At 50.1% G+C, this 21869-nt stretch overlaps 1 protein-coding gene across 2 annotated transcripts in view; it reads left to right on the forward strand.

The window, feature by feature from the left end:
- The first annotated feature begins 654 nt into the window (after positions 1-654).
- The window catches only part of LOC144938506 (transcription factor GATA-4-like), a 54607-nt gene continuing 33392 nt past the window's right edge, over positions 655-21869 (forward strand). For both annotated transcript variants that reach the window (XM_078866386.1, XM_078866387.1), the window contains exons 1-2: positions 655-911; positions 16271-17594. In XM_078866386.1, the coding sequence (XP_078722512.1) occupies positions 16463-17594 (1132 nt within the window). In that variant the 5' untranslated portion in view covers positions 655-911; positions 16271-16462. The remainder of the gene's footprint in view (positions 912-16270; positions 17595-21869) is intronic.

Here is a 21869-nt window from a genome sequence, read left to right on the forward strand (position 1 = left end):
GCCATCAGGTAGGTGGACAGGTAGGCAATCAGGCAGGTAGGTGTATAGGTATAACGAGGCGACAACCATTCGGGGCGATACGTTCTCTCAACTGAATCCGATACACGCAGAGACATCGAGCGGCTTCCGATCGCTCACAGTGTCCCAGTACCCGCCTCTCCCAAAGCACGTGGCCTCTCCGTCCACACCAAAGATCCCCCGTGTAGCCAACGCAGGCGGCTGGGGCAAGTTAGCACCCTACGAAGGCCGGCACGGTGCCCGATGGCCAGCACCACCGCCCGGCCGCCTTTGTCTCCCTCTTGTCGATGTTTTGCACACGGGTGTGGAGCGGTGGCGCAGTGATTAGCGCACTGCGCCACGAACCGGTGGGGCCAGCCGAGTTCGATTCCCAATTTTTCAGTGACGATTATCCGAACGGGTCTTGGGCCTCCCCAAGGTCGACTCAGCCTTAAATAGTCATACATACGCACAGCCACACACACACACACGTGCACACAGCACCACGAACGCTCAGCGCATGCGCGAGTGTTTGCGAAGTCCTTTATTGCTACAAAGGGGGGGTGGGTAGGAGGTGCCTGTGAGAGTCACAAACACGTTAGCTCGTTCCTCCACCTCCCAGTTCCCTCCCGCCCCCCCTATCCCCCGTCCTCTCTCTCCACGCACAGACACGCGCGCGCGCGCACAGACACACAGAGAGAGAGACACACACGCACTGACACACAGAGAGACACACGCACAGACACACAGAGAGACACACGCACAGACACACAGAGAGAGACACACGGGCACGGACACACAGACACACACGGACACACTGACACGGACACGCAGAGACGTGGGCTGAGAAAGCGTCGCGTACCGCAGATGCTGGCGTAGCGAGGCCGGGCGCGCTCACAGGCGGATTGTGGGAGGTAAGCCTCGCGGCGGTCGCGACAGCACCACTCACGTTCGCGACATCACACTGTTACGCTCGGTCGCGACTGCTTGCATAGGCTCGCTTGCATGCCTTATGATGTCAGCCACGACGGCCAGAATCTGGGAAGCCAAGCGGGGCTTGAGCCTGGTTAGCGCTTGGATTGGAGACTGCCTGGGGAGATATGCAGGCACTCCGCGCTGCGTGGTGGCCAGCGAATGACAGCGCAGTACGATATAACAAAGGATTATTGAATCTGTCTGTGCGGAGTGCGCTACCCTTCTGGTGCGCGCCGTGACATTTCTCATCGCACTCCTCGCGCGCGCCTCCGATTGGCGCGTTCGGCTACGTGCGGTGCGAAAGAAGTTCAACGTGCGCTGACGTGTCACGAGCACTCGTGAATAGGCCATCCTGAACGAGAGTCTTGAGGCTTTGTTTGTTATTCTTACTTCGCGTACCTGCATTCCCTCATTGGTGTCCACTACATTGATCAATGTACGATGACTTAGCGACACACGAAGACAAACATCTTCCGTATAAGCTTAACAGACTGTTGGGGCAAATGTCGTTAGCGAGCAGCACCTATGAAGGCCGATACGGCACACGAAGAGGTGGGTGGCCAGCACCACGCCCGGCCGCCTTTGTCTCCCCGGCGGCGATGTTTACACACCGCACCGAGGTACTGATTTGAGGCCGAGTCGACCTAGGGGACGCCCAGTACCGGTTTAGATCATCATCGATGTTGAGCGGGAATCCAACTTGGGTGACGCACAGCCACGTACGCACAGACTCGCATAGATACACAAAGACACACGCGCGGATAAACACACACACACGCACAAGCACTTAGAGACGAACTCACACAGAAGTCAGAGCCTGACTAGACTGTCGGCTTCAAGCGGTGTTAGCAAGCGCCTATTGCAGTCGGACGAGGTCGTGGTGTAACCCAGCAACCACCCGCGACCACCTTTGTCTCCCCATCGCTGATGTGTGCACACCGCACCGGGTATTCATTTAAGGATGAGTCGACCTAGGGGAGGAGGAGGAGGAGGCCAATCGCCGCTTCGGGTAACCGTCAGCGAAACGTTGTCCGTGAACGGCAATCGAACTCGGGTGGCCGCGTTCGTAGCGCAGCGCGCTCACCGCTCACGGGAGCGATAGAGAGAGAGAGAGAGACGGGACCCTGGCACGCCGTGACGGGCATCGTGGTGGCTTGCTTAAACCATACTTCGCCACGACGGTGCGTCACCACACATTCGTTGTTCATCGATGTAAACCGATTCTCTGCGACACGTGTCCACAGTGAATCTTCGCGGCGGACAGTTTTGCTTTACGCATTTCTGCAATTCGTATCGTCAATTTGCCTACGTTGTGATATGTTTCATTAGATTCGGCGCTTATTTTTTTTGTATACGCGTGTGTGTGTTTAACTCCAAAAATAAACAATCCTTCATCGATTAAGGCAGTCGCCGTCACTTGAGCGGGTTTGGTTCGCTTATCGTCAAGCTCGCATTAAGTCCCTTCTGTGCGTGGCTACAGTGTTAGCCGATCCTTAGCACCCACGGTAGGGTCTGTAGTTGTGGCACGCGTTGAGCGGTACGATATCGTTCTATCCACGTTCTGGGAGCCACCGATGCTTCGAAAGTCGCTTCTCGCGGGGCCTCCGGCAGGTGCCCATACCCCGGCTCGCCAGGAGAAGGCAGTGCAGCAAGTGGATCCGATCGCCATCTGTTTGCATCTGTACGGGGATGGGGGGGGGTAGAGGGTTGCTCCATCGCGCAAGGAGTGGGTTTTTCTCCGGGTACTCCGGAATGCTCCCACTTTGTAGCACGAACGCTCATCCATCATTTGGCTGGAATCATCCAGCCAAAACATGGCTGGGAACGTCCAGCCAAATGATTGCAGTGTTAATCAGGGCGGCCGCTGGGCTCGAACCGTGAAACTCTGCAGCAACAAGTGGTAAACGCGCTACCGCTGGGCCGCGTCACTGCCCAGTGGCTCGCGCACTCCGCTACGAACCTGGCCACCTAAAGTTCGATTCGCCTGCCATATAGTTGGGGAGCCGTTGTTGTATTCAGTGTTCACAAAGTGTAACATCGAAACGATCTAAATATTGGGTTGCAGAACGTTTCATCACTCTGAGGTTTCTCCCCAACTACGCCGCAGAGTCAGCTGGGCACATGACCCATTCATGGGAAGGAGGAATTTGTCGTGGTTTGATTCGATAATAAACACACTCAATGGTTGGAGGAAACATATACTAATACGTTACTCTATAATAAATACAAATGTGCCATGAAGAATGGCCCAATTTTAGAATGTCAGTTATTATATTAGTTTAATTTAAGGCCACAGTGTTACTGACAAACGTGTTGAGTGTTATTGTTAATTGTGCACCACTGCCAACGCAGCAGCAGCATCACAAATTAGTCCGATTACAAAATCGATTCAACGAAAACACGTTAGTAGCTGCAGGGGGCTTACACGCGAACTTGATTTTATGAAACATAACGGCATACGTTGTATATTTTACATTAATTCCCACGATCGATTCGTTTCTCGGGAATCTTAAGAATCGGTTTTGACTGCTGCCGTATTCTTACAATTACAAGACACCTCCGATTAGTACGACCGGTTACTTGCGGTGCGAAAGAAGTTAAACTAAAATGATACAAATCTTGTCAAAGACGCACGCACGCACACACAAGCCTCCCAAATTATAATACGCACCCACCCCCCAAACTTTAGCTTGTTTTAAAATACAGGAGGGGGGGAGTGTGCGTCTTATATTCGGGAGCATACGATAATTGACGAGTCGACGCATAGTTTCATAATTAAAGTACTAAATAACCACCCACTTTCAACTCATGGTCACTAACAAACAGTTACTGTTTCCCGTGAACGACATTCATTGATTCGTTCACCCGTGTTGAGGACTCGGTCTGCCACACGCTCACCGTTTCGTCTCATCCACCACTGTGTTCAACCACCACGCACAATGTGGGCCGCAACAACTCACCCTGTCACTCACTCAACCTCTCACTCACTCACCCTCTCACTCACTCACCCTCTCACTCACCCTCTCACTCACCCACTCACCACACTGTGGGTCTCAGCAACTCACCCTGTCGCTCACGCTCTCACTCACCCACTCACCGCACTGCGAGTCCCAGCAACTCACCCTCTCACTCACCCTCTCACTCAGCCTGTCACTCACCCTCTCACTCACCCTCTCACCCACTCACTCACCCTCTCACTCACCCTCTCACCCACTCACTCACCCACTCACTCACCCTCTCACTCACCCCTTCACTCACCCTCTCACTCACCCACTCACCACACTGCGGGTCGCAGCAACTCACCCTTTCGCTCGCTCACTCACCCTCTCACTCACCCTCTCACCCACTCACCCTCTCACTCACCCTCTCACCCACTCACTCACCCACTCACTCACCCACTCACTCACCCTGTCACTCACCCTCTCACTCACCCTCTCACCCACTCACTCACCCTCTCACTCACCCTCTCACCCACTCACTCACTCACTCACCCTGTCACTCACCCTCTCACCCACTCACTCACCCTCTCACCCACTCACCCTCTCACTCACCCTCTCACCCACTCACTCACCCTCTCACTCACCACACTGCTTCTTGGCCACTCTTCTCGAGTTGAAATTTCCCACCCACCTCGTCTGTCGCCCTCCTTTCCAGACTCCCCCCAAGTCCTTACAGACACCGTTGCTTCATTCGAGAAAGCGTTACACATCTCTGTGCACAACGTAAACGGTGCTGTTGGTTGCCGGCCGCTTGGCGTTTCGGAGCTGTGCTCAGAAAATTGCGATTAAGCGTAAAGAGACAATAATCAATGTGTCGCGTGTTTAGCCGTCGCGAGAGTAGCCGCCCCACGTGTGCTCGACACACACACACGGCGTGGTGTATATTATTATGCCCACGTTTATCTCGAGTGCCGTCTTATCGCTCGCAAAGTTATCATTTTCATAATTGACTCGCGTTTCTGAAAAGCGGCAATAGATGGTGATAGTGAAATCTGGCCGGTTGAAGCGGGGGGGGGGTGATAGTGGGGGGGGTATACATTCTGTAAAACACCGTCTCCAGTGATACAGATAATCTGTATACACACACTACACACAGATACTACACCGTTTAGCCTTACGGGATCGGAGGAGAGGGCGCGTACGAGGTGGTTGGTTGGTTTCAGTTTCAGTTTTCATGTATTAGGTGTAGCCCTGTGAGCCATTCGGCTCTTGAATCGGGTGCAACCGCAACAAACAAAAACAGGGACAAGAAACATCTTAAAGTGACTACGCGCAACATAAAAATCCATAAAAAAAAACATGCAAAGTCTCCCAACTCAAAGCACTTTTTTCTAAAAAGTGTAGGGGAAAACCCAGAGAACCCTGAGAAAAAATTATCACGCGACCACGGGCATAACGCGCAAACGTACGACGGTAAAAAAATACGTTGAGGCCAATCACCAAATCACGCGGGATTAGCGCTCAATCGTGGTGATGCTGGACGAGTCGCTCACAGCACTTGCCCCAGCCAGCAGCGTCTCACATGTCTATACGGGGGATCTTTGTCTTTGTGCGGTGGTCGTAATTACCCCCCCCCCCAAAAAAAACACATCACATTCGTCGATCACACTCGTCGAATATGAGATGCGCGTGTGTATATATTTATATTTAATAATAGGCGACGTTTTAAGCAAGGGTCCTTCTTCGTGGCACGCGTTTAACACGTGCTACATGAACATCAGGCCAGTGCGCTCAAATAATTGACAAATTACACGTGTTATTAATAAAGGGCAGCTGCCCGAAACGTCTCCTGTTGGATGTTTATTTTCCCTTTCGGGCAGTGTTATTGACTCGCGCGTTGAGAGTTGGGGGTTGGTTTTCTTTTTCGTATGTGTGCTTAAGCGCCACTGCCAACACAGTATCGCAAACAAAATGCGTTTAATGATCTACAGCTCTTTGTCAATCCACTGCTGGATGATAAGCCTTGCCACGCCACGTCACTGGAGGCGCATGCTACACGTGGAACATATAAAGAGGGTCATGTTAATATGCACACTCTCTGTATCAAAGACAAAGATCACCGGTATTGCCTTCACAGACTGTTGGGGCAAGTGCTGTTAGTGAGCGGCACCCGTGAAGGCCCGCGCGGCACACGAGGGGGGGGGGGTCAGGACCACGCTTGGGCTCCCCTTTGCCATCCCGGTGGTGATGTTTACACACCGCACCAGGTACTGGTTTTAAGGCTGAGTCGACCTAGGGGAGGTCCACAACTGGTGCAGATAATCGTCACCGATGTTGGCCATGAGCAGGAATCGATCGCGGTCGCTAGGTTCGTAGCACAGTGCGCTAACCACTGCACCACCGCTCCCCACACAATATATCTGTAATACGTGAACACGGGATCTCTGCTTACCATAGACACGAAGGAATTTAACTTAATAACTAAGACAGCAAATATATTAATTATCCAATTATGTGCTATGAAGAAGGGTCATTGCCCGAAACGTCGTCTATATTTTTAAAGCAAGTGTTATTGAAGAATGTGTTGAGTTTTTTTTTGTCGTAAATATCTCGCCCGGACCCACGGGGTCTTTGCATTTGGATGCGGTTACTGAACAACGCAGGGTCACTTGCGATGTATTATTTCTCGACGCGATACGAGTTACAATTTCACGATATGACGATTATCTCAATATCAGCTTTCCATAAATCACAATTGATTTGTGGGTTAGGCCATAAATTATCATTGGCACATTAATCGGTGCCGCTGCGTTGGCTGTGTTACCACCAGAAGCAACATTAACTCACAAAAGACAACTCAACATATTCCACCGTAAAGTCACGTAGGTAAAAAGTATAAAATAAATTAAAAAATAAATAAATTAAATCACGACGTTTCTGAAGAAGGACGCTTGTGTTGCGCCCGAAACGTCGTGATTTAATGTATTTGTTTTCATTTTTTATTTTATTGTTTTACCTACGTTACTTTTTGCCGACAAAACCAAAGAGAGTCACGAAAACTTCAAATCTAGAAAGAATTCCACGGTAACACTGTGGCCTTAAAAAATACATAAAATATACTAGCTGACGTTTCGGACAACGACTCTGTGTGTGTGTTTTTATTAATAGTAATTGGCGCGTCTCTTACCACTTCTGTTTTCACACCGTGAGCGTTTCATTTGTTTGGCTGTGTTGGGTGGCGGGTGGTTTTTACGACACAAATATTATCTCGATCATTCCGTGTGGCCTGACCCAAAAAAAAAAATCAACCGTGAATCGTAATCCTGGCTGCGACGGCATCCGCGTTACACATATATGTATCTCTGGGGGTGACGTTCTGCTCTTCTTAATGTATTCATCGTAAAGATCGCTTGAACATTGTTGAACTGCAAGTTTACTCAACTGAAATATTTTTAGAGACATTTTCTGATGGCGATGCTGCTGATGTTACGTTGGCATATTCTTTAGTTCTTTCGGGTAAAGTCACGTAGATAGAAAAATAAAAGTAAATAAAATAAAAAAAACAACAATCAACAACCGAACTCAACACAACCATCAACAACACTGCGCAAGCCTTACAAGACAACACAATATATAAGGGACGACGTTTCGGGCAATTAGGATTATATTCTTTTTAACGAATCGCATAGGGTAATATTTCACTTGTGTTAACAAATGTTCAATTAACATTAACGCATGATGCACGAATTCTATTTTGGAATTAATTTATCACTTAAAAATATAAATTTTACAGCTGCCTTCCTTAGCATACAGAAAAACGAATTGAACCCGTTCGTCTTAGAGCTTTTCTTTCCATTGTTAAACGTCATCTGAAAACGAATAAGAAAAATAGGTGTTAACGGATAAAACATGACCTTAAAGAATAACAATTTAAATGTTTTAATGCCAGTGTTAAAATACCTACATAAAATAACCCTTCTTGTCCTGACTGTTGGGCCACGCTGTATGGCACGTGTGTTCGTCACTAGAATTCTATCCAGGCCCCAGCCTGCTTAGCCTGCAGGATCTGATGAGACTGGGGAAGCTTTGTGCGCGATTTGTTCATAGGCTGCTGTAACGCTGCGTGAAGATCTTGCCGTTAAAGGTTAATTTATTAAATATATCGGCACGTAGTCTACGGATTATACGACGGTACCTGCCCAACATCCCTCGGTTTTAAAGAAGTGGAGGTTGAGGTGCGTCTTATAATCCGGTGGGAGCGCGCGTGTAATTTGTGAGACCATAGGTTTTTTTTTATTTTGGAGTTATATCACGTAAATATAAATGTGTCGTTAAAACCAACACCACCCGACACACCCCATTAGTCAGGTTTGTCACGTAAACAGAACATGCCAATTCGTTATTAGCACAACAAAACACCGCTGTGCTGTACTAGCAACGAATTTGCACGTTTTATTTACTTGACGAACCTAACTAATTGGCTGTGCCGGTGGTGGCGGGTTTAACGACACGTTCATATTTACGCGATCTAACCCCCCCAAAAAAACAACTTGTATTATGGAGAATATTTGATCTCGAAAGCCGCGACTACTGCTGCTTGTCACCGCTTGTGAGACCAGATTTGTCTCGTTTCATCGACACACTCTTTCAGGTGCGTCTCGCAGTCGGGGGCAATGTGGTAGAGATGGTGCGCGTGTGTGTGTGCGCGTGTGTGTGTGTGCACGTGTGTGTGTGTGCACGTGTGTGTGTGCACGTGTGTGTGTGTGTGCACGTGTGTGTGCGCGTTAGGGGACGCGCAGTGGGAGAATCGTCGGGGGCGAGCGGCATTATAAAGCGGTATTAAACCCGGCCTCAAGTATAAAACCCGGCCTCAAGTATAAAACCCGGTCTCAGGTATAAAACCCGGTCTCAGGTATAGAACCCGGCCTCAAGTATAAAACCCGGTCTAAGGTATAAAACCCGGTCTCAGGTATAAAACCCGGTCTCAGGTATAGAACCCGGCCTCAGGTATAAAACCCGGCCTCAGGTATAGAACTCGGCCTCAGGTATAGAACCCGGCCTCAAGTATAGAACCCGACCTCAGGTCTAGAACCCGGCCTCAGGTATAGAACCCGGCCTCAGGTATAGAACCCGGCCTCAGGTATAAAACCCGGTCTCAGGTATAAAACCCGGTCTCAGGTATAGAACCCGGCCTCAAGTATAAAACCCGGCCTCAAGTATAAAACCCGGCCTCAGGTATAGAACCCGGCCTCAGGTATAAAACCCGGCCTCAGGTATAGAACTCGGCCTCAGGTATAGAACCCGGCCTCAAGTATAGAACCCGGCCTCAGGTATAGAACCCGGCCTCAGGTATCGAACCCGGCCTCAGGTATAAAACCCGGTCTCAGGTATAGAACCCGGTCTCAGGTATAGAACCCGGCCTCATGTATAGAACCCGGCCTCAGGTATAGAACCCGGTCTCAGGTATAAAACCCGGCCTCAGGTATAGAACCCGGTCTCAGGTTTAGAACCCGGTCTCAGGTATAGAACCCGGTCTCAGGTATAGAACCCGGTCTCAGGTATAAAACCCGGCCTCAGGTATAGAACGCGGCCTCAAGCAGGTCGGGGAACGCGTGTAGACGTGGCGGGTCGAAGTGCACTTCCCGTGCAGGAGTCACGGCGAGAGTCTGTGAGTGTGTACTGTGAGTGTACTGTGTGTACTGTGTGTGTACTCTGAGTGTACTCTGTGTGTACTGTGTGTGTGTGTACTCTGTGAGTGTACTCTGTGTGCGTACTGTGTGTACTCTGTGTGTGTAGTCTGTGTGTACTCTGTGTGTGTACTCTGTACTCTGCGTGTGTGTACTCTGTGTGTGTACTCTGTGTGTGTACTCTGTGTGTGTACTCTGATTGTTATGTATGTACTGTGAGTGCACTGTGTGTGTAGTGTGTGTACTCTGAGTGTGTACTCTGAGTGTGTACTCTGTGTGTACTGTGTGTACTCTGAGTGTGTACTCTGTGTGTACTGTGTTTGTACTCTGTGTGTACTCTGTGTGTGTACTCTGTGTGTACTGTGTGTACTCTGTGTGTACTCTATGTGTGTAGTCTGTGTGTACTCTGTGTGTACTGTGTGTGTACTTTGTGTGCACTTTGTGTGTGTACTGTGTGTGTACTCTGTGTGTGTGTACTCTGTGTGAACTGTTAGTGTGTACTCTGTGTGTACTCTATGTGTACTGTGTGTGTACTGTGTGTACTGTGTGTGTACTCTGTGTGTACTCTGAGTGTGTACTCTGTGTGTACTCTGTGTGTACTCTAAGTGTGTACTCTGAGTGTGTACTCTGTGTGTACTGTGTGTGTGTACTCTGTGTGTACTCTGAGTGTCTACTGTGTGTGTACTGTGTGTGTACTCTGAGTGTGTACTGTGTGTATACTGTGTGTGTGTACTGTGTGTGTACTGTGTGTGTGTACTCTGTGTGTACTCTGTGTGTACTGTGTGTGTACTGTGTGTATGCCCTGTGTGTGTACTCTGTGTGTACTCTGTGTGTGTACTGTGAGTGTACTCCGTGTGTGTACTGTGTGTGTACTCTGAGTGTGTACTCCGTGTGTACTGAGTGTGTACTCTGAGTGTGTACTCCGTGTGTACTCTGTGTGTACTCTGTGTGTACCGAGCCTGAACTCTGAGTGTGTACTGTGTGTACTGAGTGTGTACTGTGTGTACTGAGTGTGTACTTTGAGTACTGGGTGTGTACTGGGAGTGTGGTCTTATCTTTGCGTATTGTGTGTACTGTGTCCTTAGTGTTGTACTGTGTGTACTGTGTGTGTACTCTGTGAGTGTACTCTTGAGTGTGTACTGTGTGTACCGAGCCTGAACTCTGAGTGTATACTGTGTGTACTGAGTGTGTACTGTGTGTACTGAGTGTGTACTTTGAGTACTGGGTGTGTACTGGGAGTGTCTACGATCTATTGTGAGTGCGTACTCTTAATTGTGTACTCTGAGTGTACTGTGAGTGTAGCCTTGTCTTTGTGTACTGCGAGTGTGTACTGTGAACTGTGAGTGTCGCCTTGTCTTTGTGTACTCTGAGTGTGAGTTTTGTACTGACTGTGTAATCAGGGGACTATAGAATGCACTGTGGGGGTGTACTGTGATGTGTACGATGAGTGTATGATAGTATCTGAACCGGTCTTGAGCCTCCCCTAGGTCGACTCAGCCTCAAATGAGTACCTGCTGCGGTGTGTAAACATCGCCACTGGGGAGACAAAGGCGGCCGGGCGTGGTGCCGGGCACCCACCTCCTCGTGTTCCGTTCTGACCTTCATTAGACGCTCGCTAACAGCACTTGCCCCAACAGTCTGTTAAAGGCTACACGGGGGAACTTTGTCTTCATTTTGTCTTGTACGTTGAGAGTGTTGTACCGAGGGTGTTATGCAATTGAGTTTTGCAATATGACTGTTATATAACTGAGGCTGTTACGCGTTGAGTGTTGTGATATGTGTTTATACATTGAGCGCACGATACAATGGGTATCGTGCTCTGTAATGCAATGAGCGTTGTACTACGAGTGCCACATGCATTGACGCACTCACTGTGCTACAAACACGGAGATCCAACGCATATCGCCGAGTTTGTATCGCAGGGAGCCGTTCCACCGCTCCCCATATTGTACAATGTTTACGGGGATAGAAAAAAACCCCTTGGTTTCGTAGAACGCGTGTTTCGGCTATACGCGGTTAACGTAATGAGCTCTATTTTCCGGAAACACGACTGGGTGATGTTTCGGCCATACGCGGTTCCACGTTGCTAACATTAGACGTTAGGCTTCGCGAGACGCCAGAGTGCTACATCCGTTGTGTATACAATTTATATACAAAGATGCACAATTATAGCATCAGTTGACTTGTAGGGCAAGTCAATTGAACTGTTAGCGAGCTCCTACGAAGGGGGGTGGGTTGCCAGCGTAACGCCCGGCCTCCTTTGCCTCTCTCTCTCTCTCCTGGTAATGTTTATGTACCGCACCAGGAACTCATTTGAAGCGAAGGCTAAATCGACCACTGCGCCACCGCTCCCCATACACACACACATCATCCATACGTGCAAACACACGATCTCTAGATGCCCGGCCGTAAAGACGCAGACTCGTCCTGCGCTGGGCCACACCGTCTTTTACTATCGCATGTTACACGGGTGGATGTTATAGAACGCCCATAAAACACGATGGTTAGTGTTCTTCATCATCAGCAGCAGCAGCATCGTTATTAGCGGCAGCCACGCATAGCGCACGATACTCGCAGTAAAACAGGGCTGGCCAATTACCATTGTCGACATTGGCCCTGGAGTTTACATGGATAATAATTGCAATTGAGAGCAATAGAGCCACAGTCTAACGCAGACTCTGCTTCGATTTAAAGCTTCCGTGACTGCAGGGATTCATCTTCTTGGTTCTTTCGGTAAAGTCACGTAGAAGGGAACTAATAAAATAATAAAAATAACACATAATTAAATAAATTTTTATTATATTTTAAAATAACAAAAATAAAACATAATAAAATAATTGTATTATGTTTTATTTTTATTATTTTATTATTTCCCTTCTGCGTGACTTTACCGAAAGAACCAAGAAGCAGACTCTGCTACTAATTAATTGACAATCAAATCTCACTTCTTGGTCGTGGCTGCGCTATGCTTATATGCTATATGAAATTCGTTTAATATGCAATGCAATGTGCCAGCAACGTTGTAAAATGTTGTGTTTATTTCACACTGCCATCGCGCAATGTAAGCAAAAGTTTCGCTTGCTGGAGGGCGGGACAGAAGGACGTTCACTTCCAACGGATGTGCTGGGTGTTTAATATAAATCAGTTTAATTAGTAATCATACTTCTTTGGTTATTGAAGGGGTTTGTCCCTTACTCAATAGCTTACTAATGCGAATTTCATTTCATTTTATTATGTTAAATTTTTATTATTTTATTATTTCCCTTCTACATGACTTTACCGAAAGAACCAAGAATATAGCTTACTAATGGTGTAACTATTTACATGCCCATTAAAACATATAGGTGTAAACTGGTCACCAGAATTTTTTTTTTAAGATGTAATTGTCACCAGGCCCCCAATGGTGTAAACAAATCCAGTCTCCAACTCGTATCATACTTTCTGCCTCTCTTCTGGCCTCGATTACTGTTGTGCCATTAAGAAGGGCCGTTGCCCGAAACGTTGCCAATTTCATTTTTGTCTTCTTCTTAAAAAAGCCCACGGGGTTATTGAAAAAAACAATTGCATGGAAATGTGTATCATATATGCTCCGAACTATAAGACACACTTTCGCCTTTCACGGGGGGGGGGGGGGGAGGAGTGCGTCTTATAATCCGATACTTGTGCGTACGCGACCAGATTTGTATAACTTGATTGTGATACACCCGGCACAATGTTGAGGTGCGTCTCACCTTGCGAAGCTTCGTCTTGCAATCGGGAGAATACGGTGAACGGTTGCGCGCACACGCACACACACGCAACATTGACTGCCAACGTGACATTACACAGCGGTGGGTTCGCGTGCTGCGGTCTGAAATCCGGCAACTTGAGTTCGATTCCTGACCACGGCTAACGTGAGTGGCGAGTGATACCTGATACGGAACGGAGTCCGCATTCACCGACCCGCACCGACCAACGTGGTGAAGTATGGTGAAGCAACCCCCCGAAACCGACACCATCCAACAATGTAATAAATTATAATAAATTATATATATACATTTACCTATAAACATGCGTGCCCATATATGTGTGCACACACATACATCAGTATTCATACACATGCAGACATCACAAATTCGCATCGAATACATATATAGGCGATTGATATATATTACATGAAACTCAACATAATCGTCAATAACGCTGTGGCGCCTTAAATGTATATCTGATAGTCGACGGTTCGGACAACGGCCCTTCTTCATTGCACACAGCGAGGTAGAGTGAGAGTATGCACCTGTATGAATGTAATCATAAATAGCGCTTAAGTGCGTATATTTGCGAAATATTACTTCGGAAACATTACACGGAGTTAGTTACTCGCCGGGAAAAGTGAACTCCAACACAAACACGGGAAGGAAGCCGCTCGCACGATTATTGTTTTTGATTAGCGACGCATTTCCATAAAGACAAAGACAAAGCCCCCCCCCCCCCCAAGTATAGCTCACGTGGACCGCAGGGGCAAGTGCTGTTAGCGAGCACCTATGAAGGCCGGCACGGCACACGGGGGGGTAGGTGGCCAACGGCACCACGCCCGGCCGCCTTTGTCTCCCCAGTGGCAATGTTTAAGCGCAACGCACCATGTGACCCATTTTAGGGCCGAGTCGACCTAGGGGGTGGCCCAGGACCGGTTCGGATGATGCGTCACCGGTGTTTGGTGGCCGTGAGTCGAACTCGGGTCGCCGGGTTCGTATAGCGTAGCGCGCGAACCGCTACACTACCGCTCCCCACAATACAAACACACACACATGTCGTATGTTAGAATTACGCGGGCCCGGCCGTATTTGTCTCCCCAGTGCTGGTGTAGCTCCAGGATAGTTTCAGAATTATTCGCCACTGATGTTTGCCGGGAGCGGGAATCGCTAACACTCAATTCGCCAGGTCTGTAGCGCGCAGTGCGCGGTATACACTATACACACACTATATATACACACACACACTACATTATATATACTACATTAAATATACAGTATTGTGTTTATACACCCACTATATACTCTCACTGGCAAAATAACCGTACGTAAATGGTACCCATACGGTTCGACGATTGCGAGTTGAATATTTAGTTTTTACAACACATATATTGCACATTTAACGATGCCTCTGGCCGTACGTTAGCAGGCACTGTATTTATTCGTGTATGCATTGTTTTACTATGGGTGTTATCAAGGTCCCCCGTGTAGCCTGTAACGGACTGTTGGGGAAGTGCTGTTAGCGAGTAGCACCTATGAAGGCCGGCACGGCACACGAGGGGGGAGGGGGGGGTGGCCAGCACCACGCCCGGCCGCCTTTGTCTCCCCAGTGGCGGTATTTACACATCGCACCAGGTACGCGATTATAAGACGCACTCCCAATGTTTATTTAAAATAGTTATTGGGGGAATCGTCCACACGTACGGCAGAGTATTAATAGCGCGTTCTCTGTATCGAGAGATACACACACATGGGTTGTCAAGTGCAGGTTCCAACACTCGGTATCTCTGGCCTCTCGATGAGCTCTGAAGAAGGGCCGTGGCCCGAAACGTCGAAAATTGCCGTATATATCTTTTTTTACTTTAAGGTTACCGTGTTATTGAGCAATGTGTTGAATGTTCAGTCAATCACTCAGAACAGACGTACAACAGCGTGTAACGACGCATTGCCCCGATCCACAAATATGCAGCGGTGCTGATGCACCACTCCGCTTGCTCCTTGACGCGGTTGTCTGGCTTCACCACCCGAATGTGAAATCGTAGTCGTTGCTCTGAATCTGCACCAGCAGCAGCCGCTGTACGAAAGAAGAAGAAAAGTAAGAATATTAAAACGTGATTGTCCGTTCTCCGGGCCAGTTCATGCTGTCTCGAAGTGAAGCGTGCAGTTTGGAGAGAGAAAAAAAAGCATTCTCAACCCCGATTGTCTGTACGTTGCTCAAGCTTGTACAACTTTTGGGTTTTCGAATAATGCACGTCCTGAAATGGGAAACAAACATTCAATATTGAGTACGAAAATCAATCGACACATTCGTCAACATCACTGTGGCCTCTGAAGATTAAAAAAAAAGTATAAAATGCGACGTTTTGGGCAAATGCACTTCTCCACAGCGCGCATTTGGCCCACCGTCGTTCATAGAACATCATGTATGTGCTATGTAGATAGGCCATTATTTGAAACGTCGCCTGTTTTACACATATGTAACTTTTAAGGCCACAGTGTTATTGACGAATGGTATTAGAGTGATAAGCTGTGTATATGTAGAACTTCTTCCGCACCGTACGTAGCCAACCGTGCTTATCGAACGTGTGCCTGCTGGGGAGATGATTGTCACATGGCAGGATCGAGCGAGGTTTAGGTTTTTAGTTTGGCGCAGGTAAAAAAAAACACCATTGCAGCAATACATGTTCACATTTTGGCGACAGAAACCTGGTTACTGAAGCAAAGAAAGGACGAACAAAAACAATCCACAAACAACTGGGCACGGTCGCGTTCCGAACGGCAAGGTCTTGCGTCGACATGGTTGATTGACGTGGTGGCAGCCTGGTGAGGCCTTTATCCAGCAGTGGATTGACCATGGCTGATGCTGATGATTATGACACTTGCTGTACGTGCAGACACAACTACTCGCGATATTTATATATTTGTTGTATTCTTTCTCCGACAGATGGAAAAGCTGTGATTCTCAAGATACTCCAAACGCAAGTTGCTCTGTACATATATATTTTTCTATTCAAATCGCGGTAATGTTAACGCTTCCATATTAATCACCAGCCACGTACTTTGCGCGCTGCGTGGAAGCGATCCGAATAATCGTCACCATCATCGCCATCGTCACCACCATCATCACGCAAGTGGAATGACGCACAACGGAAGCCGAGTGAAGCCAGAGAACTCTCCCTACTCCATCCCCTACCCGGGCAGCAGCCCCCCGACCTTCTCCGCTTTCTCCGTGGCTTCGACCATCAAGTACGGCGACAAGCTCATCGGCGGCGGCGGGGGTGGCCTTGGCGGGATGGGCCCTTCCCGGGACGTCATCCCCTCGTCCCCTTCGCCGAGCTCGTCCGGCCCGGGCGGGCCAGGCGGCGACGCGGAAGGCCCGGGCAGCCCGGCGATGACGATGAAGGAGCGCTATGCCCACCACGCCGCCCACTCCTGGATCCCCGCCGCGGTGGCGCCCGGCCACTCGCACATGGGGGCCTCCTCCCAGATCGGCGGCGGCGGCGGAGGAGGGCACGACCCCTACTTGTTCGACCGCTCCGCCGGCAGCTACCTCTTCTCGGCCACCGGCGGGCAGGATCCGACGGCTCCATCCGCGTCCGTCTACCCGGGGCTCGGCCTGCAGGCGCCGGGCGTCGCGCAGCCGGCGCCGCCCGCCTACTCGCACGGGGACGGGGCCTTCCTGCCCGGCTCGCCCTCGCCTGTCTACGTGCCGAGCGGCCGCGTGCCCGGGTGCATGCCCTCGGCCTTGCCCCCGGGCATCCCCGCCGCGTACCTGCAGAGCGCGGCGGCCGCTGCCGCCGCGGCCGCGGCCGCCGCGGCCGCCCAGCAGAACATGTGGGCGTCCCAGGCGGGGGACATTCAGGCGGGACAGTACGGCTCAGCGGCGTCGGTGAGCTCGGCTCACTCCTCGATGTCGCCGCGCTTCACCATGAGTTTCGCGCCCAGTCCTCCCTGCTCCATCGCCGGCTCGGTCGCCTCCTCCCTCGGCGGCGGCGGAGGCGGCGGAGGCTCCATCGGGGGCCCCGGGCAGATGTCTGGCTCCGGGGGCGGTCCGTCTCGCTTGGAGCAGGGCGCCTACGGCCTCAATGCCCTGCACGCGCGGGGAGATCAGTACTCGGCGCAGCTGGGGGGCCGCTCCCTGAACGGGGGGTACGGGAGCGCGTACCCTTACGTGGGAGCGGACGTGGGGTGGCCCCCCAGCGCTTTCGACAGCCCCATCCTCCACAATCTCCACCACGGAATGGGCGGCCGGCGACCGGGTCCCGTGGGTGAGTACCGCGGGGCGATGCACACAACAACGTCGTCACCCATCGCCCATCGCGTAACGTCGCACATCACACAGCATCGTCCCACATCACCCATCGCACTACATCGTTGCACATCACCCATCGTGCATCACGCAACGTCGTGAAAAAGTGCAGGGAGTCCGTGTGTCAGTCACAGCGCTTACAACAAGAACGAATTATTTGCTGCTGCGTTGGCAGTGGTGCACACACAACTCAACGCATTCGTCAATAACAACATTGTGCCAACTTAAAAGGTAAAATTATATAATAGGCGATGTCTCGGACACTCGCCCTTACAACGGATTGCCGTGTCATGGCGCGATAGAGGTCATCGTCATTATAATAATTATTATTATTATTATTATCTCAAAGTAGTTTCGGTCGTACAGAGCCAAGTAAGGATTAATTTTGACCGGAAGACGCCAGGGACTTACGCTATCGATTGTGAGTTATGTACGACTGATGACCTATTTGACCTAGGTCAAAAAAATTGCGATGAGAATCTTAAGCGTTGCTGACTGATCGATCGCGATGAGTGAGTGAGTGTTGCACCTAATGTACAACGAGTGACGCTGGCGACGTGTCAGGGAATGGCCCTGTGATGTGCTATGAAGGGCCATTGCCCGAAACGTCGCCTGTTATATTTCTGTTAAGTGTGCCTGTGCACGACTGCCAACGCTGATCTCGACAAGGAGAATAAAAGCGTCACGCAAACTCCGGTCATCCTCGCAGCGGCTTCTGGCCGGCTGTCGAACAAAGACGGTTGGCTCATCGCGCGCTTTCAGATGTGCTCCTGAGGCCGTCTGGAACGCTCTTCCGATATTAGGAAGCCGCTGGAGCTATGCATTTTTAAATGTCGCTTGAAAACTAGTTTTTTGTAAACAGAATGTTGTGTATAGTTCGTTTTCATTCCCCCCGCACCTCCGATTAGCGCGGTTGGCTACGTACGGTGCGAAATAAGTTCAACATCCATACAACATAATTTGTCTTACGAGACCTCTCAGGTCGCTCATGCGATACGATTTTCAATAAAAAAAATTGGGAGTGCGTCTGAGAATCCGGTGCGTGCGCATGAGTGTGTGAGAGAGACCGGATTTGTGTAACTTCATGGACACCGGACCCAAGTTTGGGGTGCGTCTTACATTCCCAAACATCTTATAATCCTAAGAATACCGTATTTGTTTGTTATTTTACCGAGACCAAATAGCGTTCTGTACGTGGAGGGTTGAAAGAGCGCTAGATGAAATAACTCCTAATTTTTTTCGAAATAGTTTTTGACACTAACGTTAATAGAGAGCTGGTATATTTACATATATACGCACGCAAGATTCCTCGGTCACGGAATTACAAGAGCACTGCAGGGCATATTTGGCCACGCACCCCACCCGCTGTGGACGCACAATAGGAAACTACTAACCCCCAGTGCCCAATGTTGTGTAATTCCGTTACCGTGACGTTTACCGCGTGCCACGTACGCACCGTGAACTTCTTTTGCACGTACTTTGGTGGCGAATATCAGCACACGCAGCATCGGCCGTTGTGTGTGCTAACGGCACCTGCTCCTCTCGTCTGTTGAGGCTTTACGGGGGATCTTTGTCTTTATTTTGTGTGTGTACGTATTTCGTGCGGAGCGGTGGCTGCAGTGGTCACCGCACTGCGCTTCGAACCCAGCGACCAGAATTTGTTGACCGCTCACCACCGGTAATGGTGGAGAATATGTGAACCGGTTCGTGGGCTTCCCCTAGATCGACTCAGCCTTAAACGGGCACCTGATGCGGTGTGTAAAAAGATCAGCACTGGGGAGACAAAAGCGGCCGGGCGTGGTGTTGGCCATCCACCCACTCGTGTACCTTGCCGGCATTGATAGATCTTCGCTAACAACGCTTGTTCCAACAGTCTGTTAAATACTCTATGCTACATAGATGGCCACAAACAGCGCTTGCCTCTCTCTACAGTCTGTTATAGGCGATGTTGGTACCTGTTACTTTGCTGTGCTGGGTGCGCACGTTTGGACGTTGGAATTGTGTGGCTGCTCGCATGTGCCTTGCGCAGACCTTAATAGGTGCTCGCTAACACTTGCCACGACAGTGTATAGAAGGCAATACGGGGGGGGGGATCATCGATATTTGCGGGCGCGTGCATGTGTGCATGTGTGAGAGTGTGTGTGTGTGCGCGCCCGTGTGTGTGAGAGTGCATGTGTGCCCATGTGTGTGTGCACATGCGTGTGCCGATGACTGGTACCAGCGGTGTCAAGATCGGCCTCAGTGGAGGAGGCTCGTGAAGGACGCTACTGGGCAGTTGGAGGCAGTCGCCCTCCGACAACAACGGAGGGCGGAGGAGCGACGCTCACAACAACGAGCGGAGCGCCGGGTGGCTAAAGCACAGCAAGTTGGCACAGTAGGGGGCACAGGTGGTGCATCAGCCAGTCATCTCGGTCATCTCGGTCAGTCGACCCGTGGCACCTGGGTCTGCCCCGTGACCTCCTGCCAGCGGGCGTTCGACACTTCACGTGGCCTCAGGGTGCACATGGCCTGGCACAAGCGTCGTGGTGACGTCACCGCCACTTAGTGGCGAATGGCGGTTGTTGTTGTTGTGTGCGCCCGTGTGTGTGTGCACATGCGAGTGTGCCCATGCGTGTGTGTGTATGTGCCCATGTGTGTGTGCGGGCGTGCGCGCATGTACGTATATGTGTTTGAACGTGTGTGTGCTCGCGTGCGTGTGTGTGGGTGTGCGCGCACGTGTGTGTGGGGGTGCGCGCGCGTGTGTGTGGGGGTGTGCGCGCGGGTGTGTGTGGGGGTGTGTGCGCGTGTGTGTGGGGGTGCGCGCGCGTGTGTGTGGGGGTGTGCGCGCGCGTGTGTGTGGGGGTGTGTGCGCGTGTGTGTTCTGTGTTTGCATTTGTGTGTGTTGTGTCTGCAAAAATGTGTTTATGTTACCCGTGTGTACGTGTGTGATTGCGTGTGTTTGCTTATATGTCCAAATATGTGTGTAAGCGCGTGCGTGCGCTTGTGTGTATATGTGTGTATGTGTATGTATGTATTTGTGTGTGTATGTATGTGTGTGTTTATTGTGGGGAGCGGTAGTGTAGCGGTTAGCGCACTGCTACGAACCTGGCGACCCGGGTTCGATTCCCGTTCACGGCCAAAACCAGTGACGATTTTCTGAACCGATCCTGGGCCTCCCCTAGGTCGACTCAGCCTCAACATTAGTACCTCGTTCGATGTGTAAACATCGCCACTAGGGAGACAAAGGCGGCCGGGCGTGGTGTTGGCCACCGGACCCCCTCGTGTGCTGTGCCGGCCTTCATAGGTGCTACTCGCTAACAGCACTTGCCCCTACAGTCTGTTAGGGCTACACGACCGATTCACCGCCCGACATCCAGTGGGGAAAAAAAACCTCTAACATTTAGGCAACGTTTCGGCCAATGGCCCTTCTTCAAAGAACACATCACGTACACCCATCACGTACGTGCACATCGTGTTGACAGTCATTGTGTACAGGCGTTCACATTGTCTTATTTGGTAGCGCAGAGTGAAGCATTGTCGTGTCCTGCCGCTGCCTTGCGCTTTGTGTCTGGGTCGGGTCTTCGAGGTTATTTGACCATACTTCACCACGCTGGTCAGTGGCGGGGAGATGTGTAAAGTGGTAATGAAATGGTACGTGGGGGGGGGGAGATTTTGGTGGCAGTACGGGTTCAGTCCGGTTCAGTTATTCACTCGCCCAGCGATGTCAGCCGTGGGAATCAAACTCGCAGCGTTTAACAGCGCAGCGCGCTAACCGTTGCACCACTGCTCAACCCGCATTAACAAATGCTGTTAATGCCACACGCAATAAGTTGTACTTATTGGTACTGTAGTATAGATACACGCACACATATAAACTTCCATTTGGAAATGTGTCCACGGTAACTCGAAATGAGCGGAGATATTTTCCGTATTCGGATTAGAAGACACTTTTCATGAGATTAAAACGCGCCGCAAACTTGCGCCAAGCGTCAATAAATTTATACAAATCTCAGGTCATACACACGCACACATCTATCGGATTATTAAACGCACCCCCTACTATTATTGCTTTTTTATGCTGGGCGCTGACACTGCCTCCGATAATCTGTAGAATGCGGTATTCCGATACAATTTGGTAACAACATCAGCAGGCTTGGTTTCAGGAGAGTCCGCCTTGCTGGCGAGGTTGGCGACAAGAGTTAAAGGACAAAATGTGCAATCGTCACGTGACGACAGAAGAGGCGATTCAAGTTTG

The sequence above is a fragment of the Lampetra fluviatilis genome, chromosome 22 (genome assembly GCF_964198595.1).
Source record: "Lampetra fluviatilis chromosome 22, kcLamFluv1.1, whole genome shotgun sequence".
In the NCBI taxonomy this organism is placed as follows: Eukaryota; Metazoa; Chordata; class Hyperoartia; order Petromyzontiformes; family Petromyzontidae; genus Lampetra; species Lampetra fluviatilis.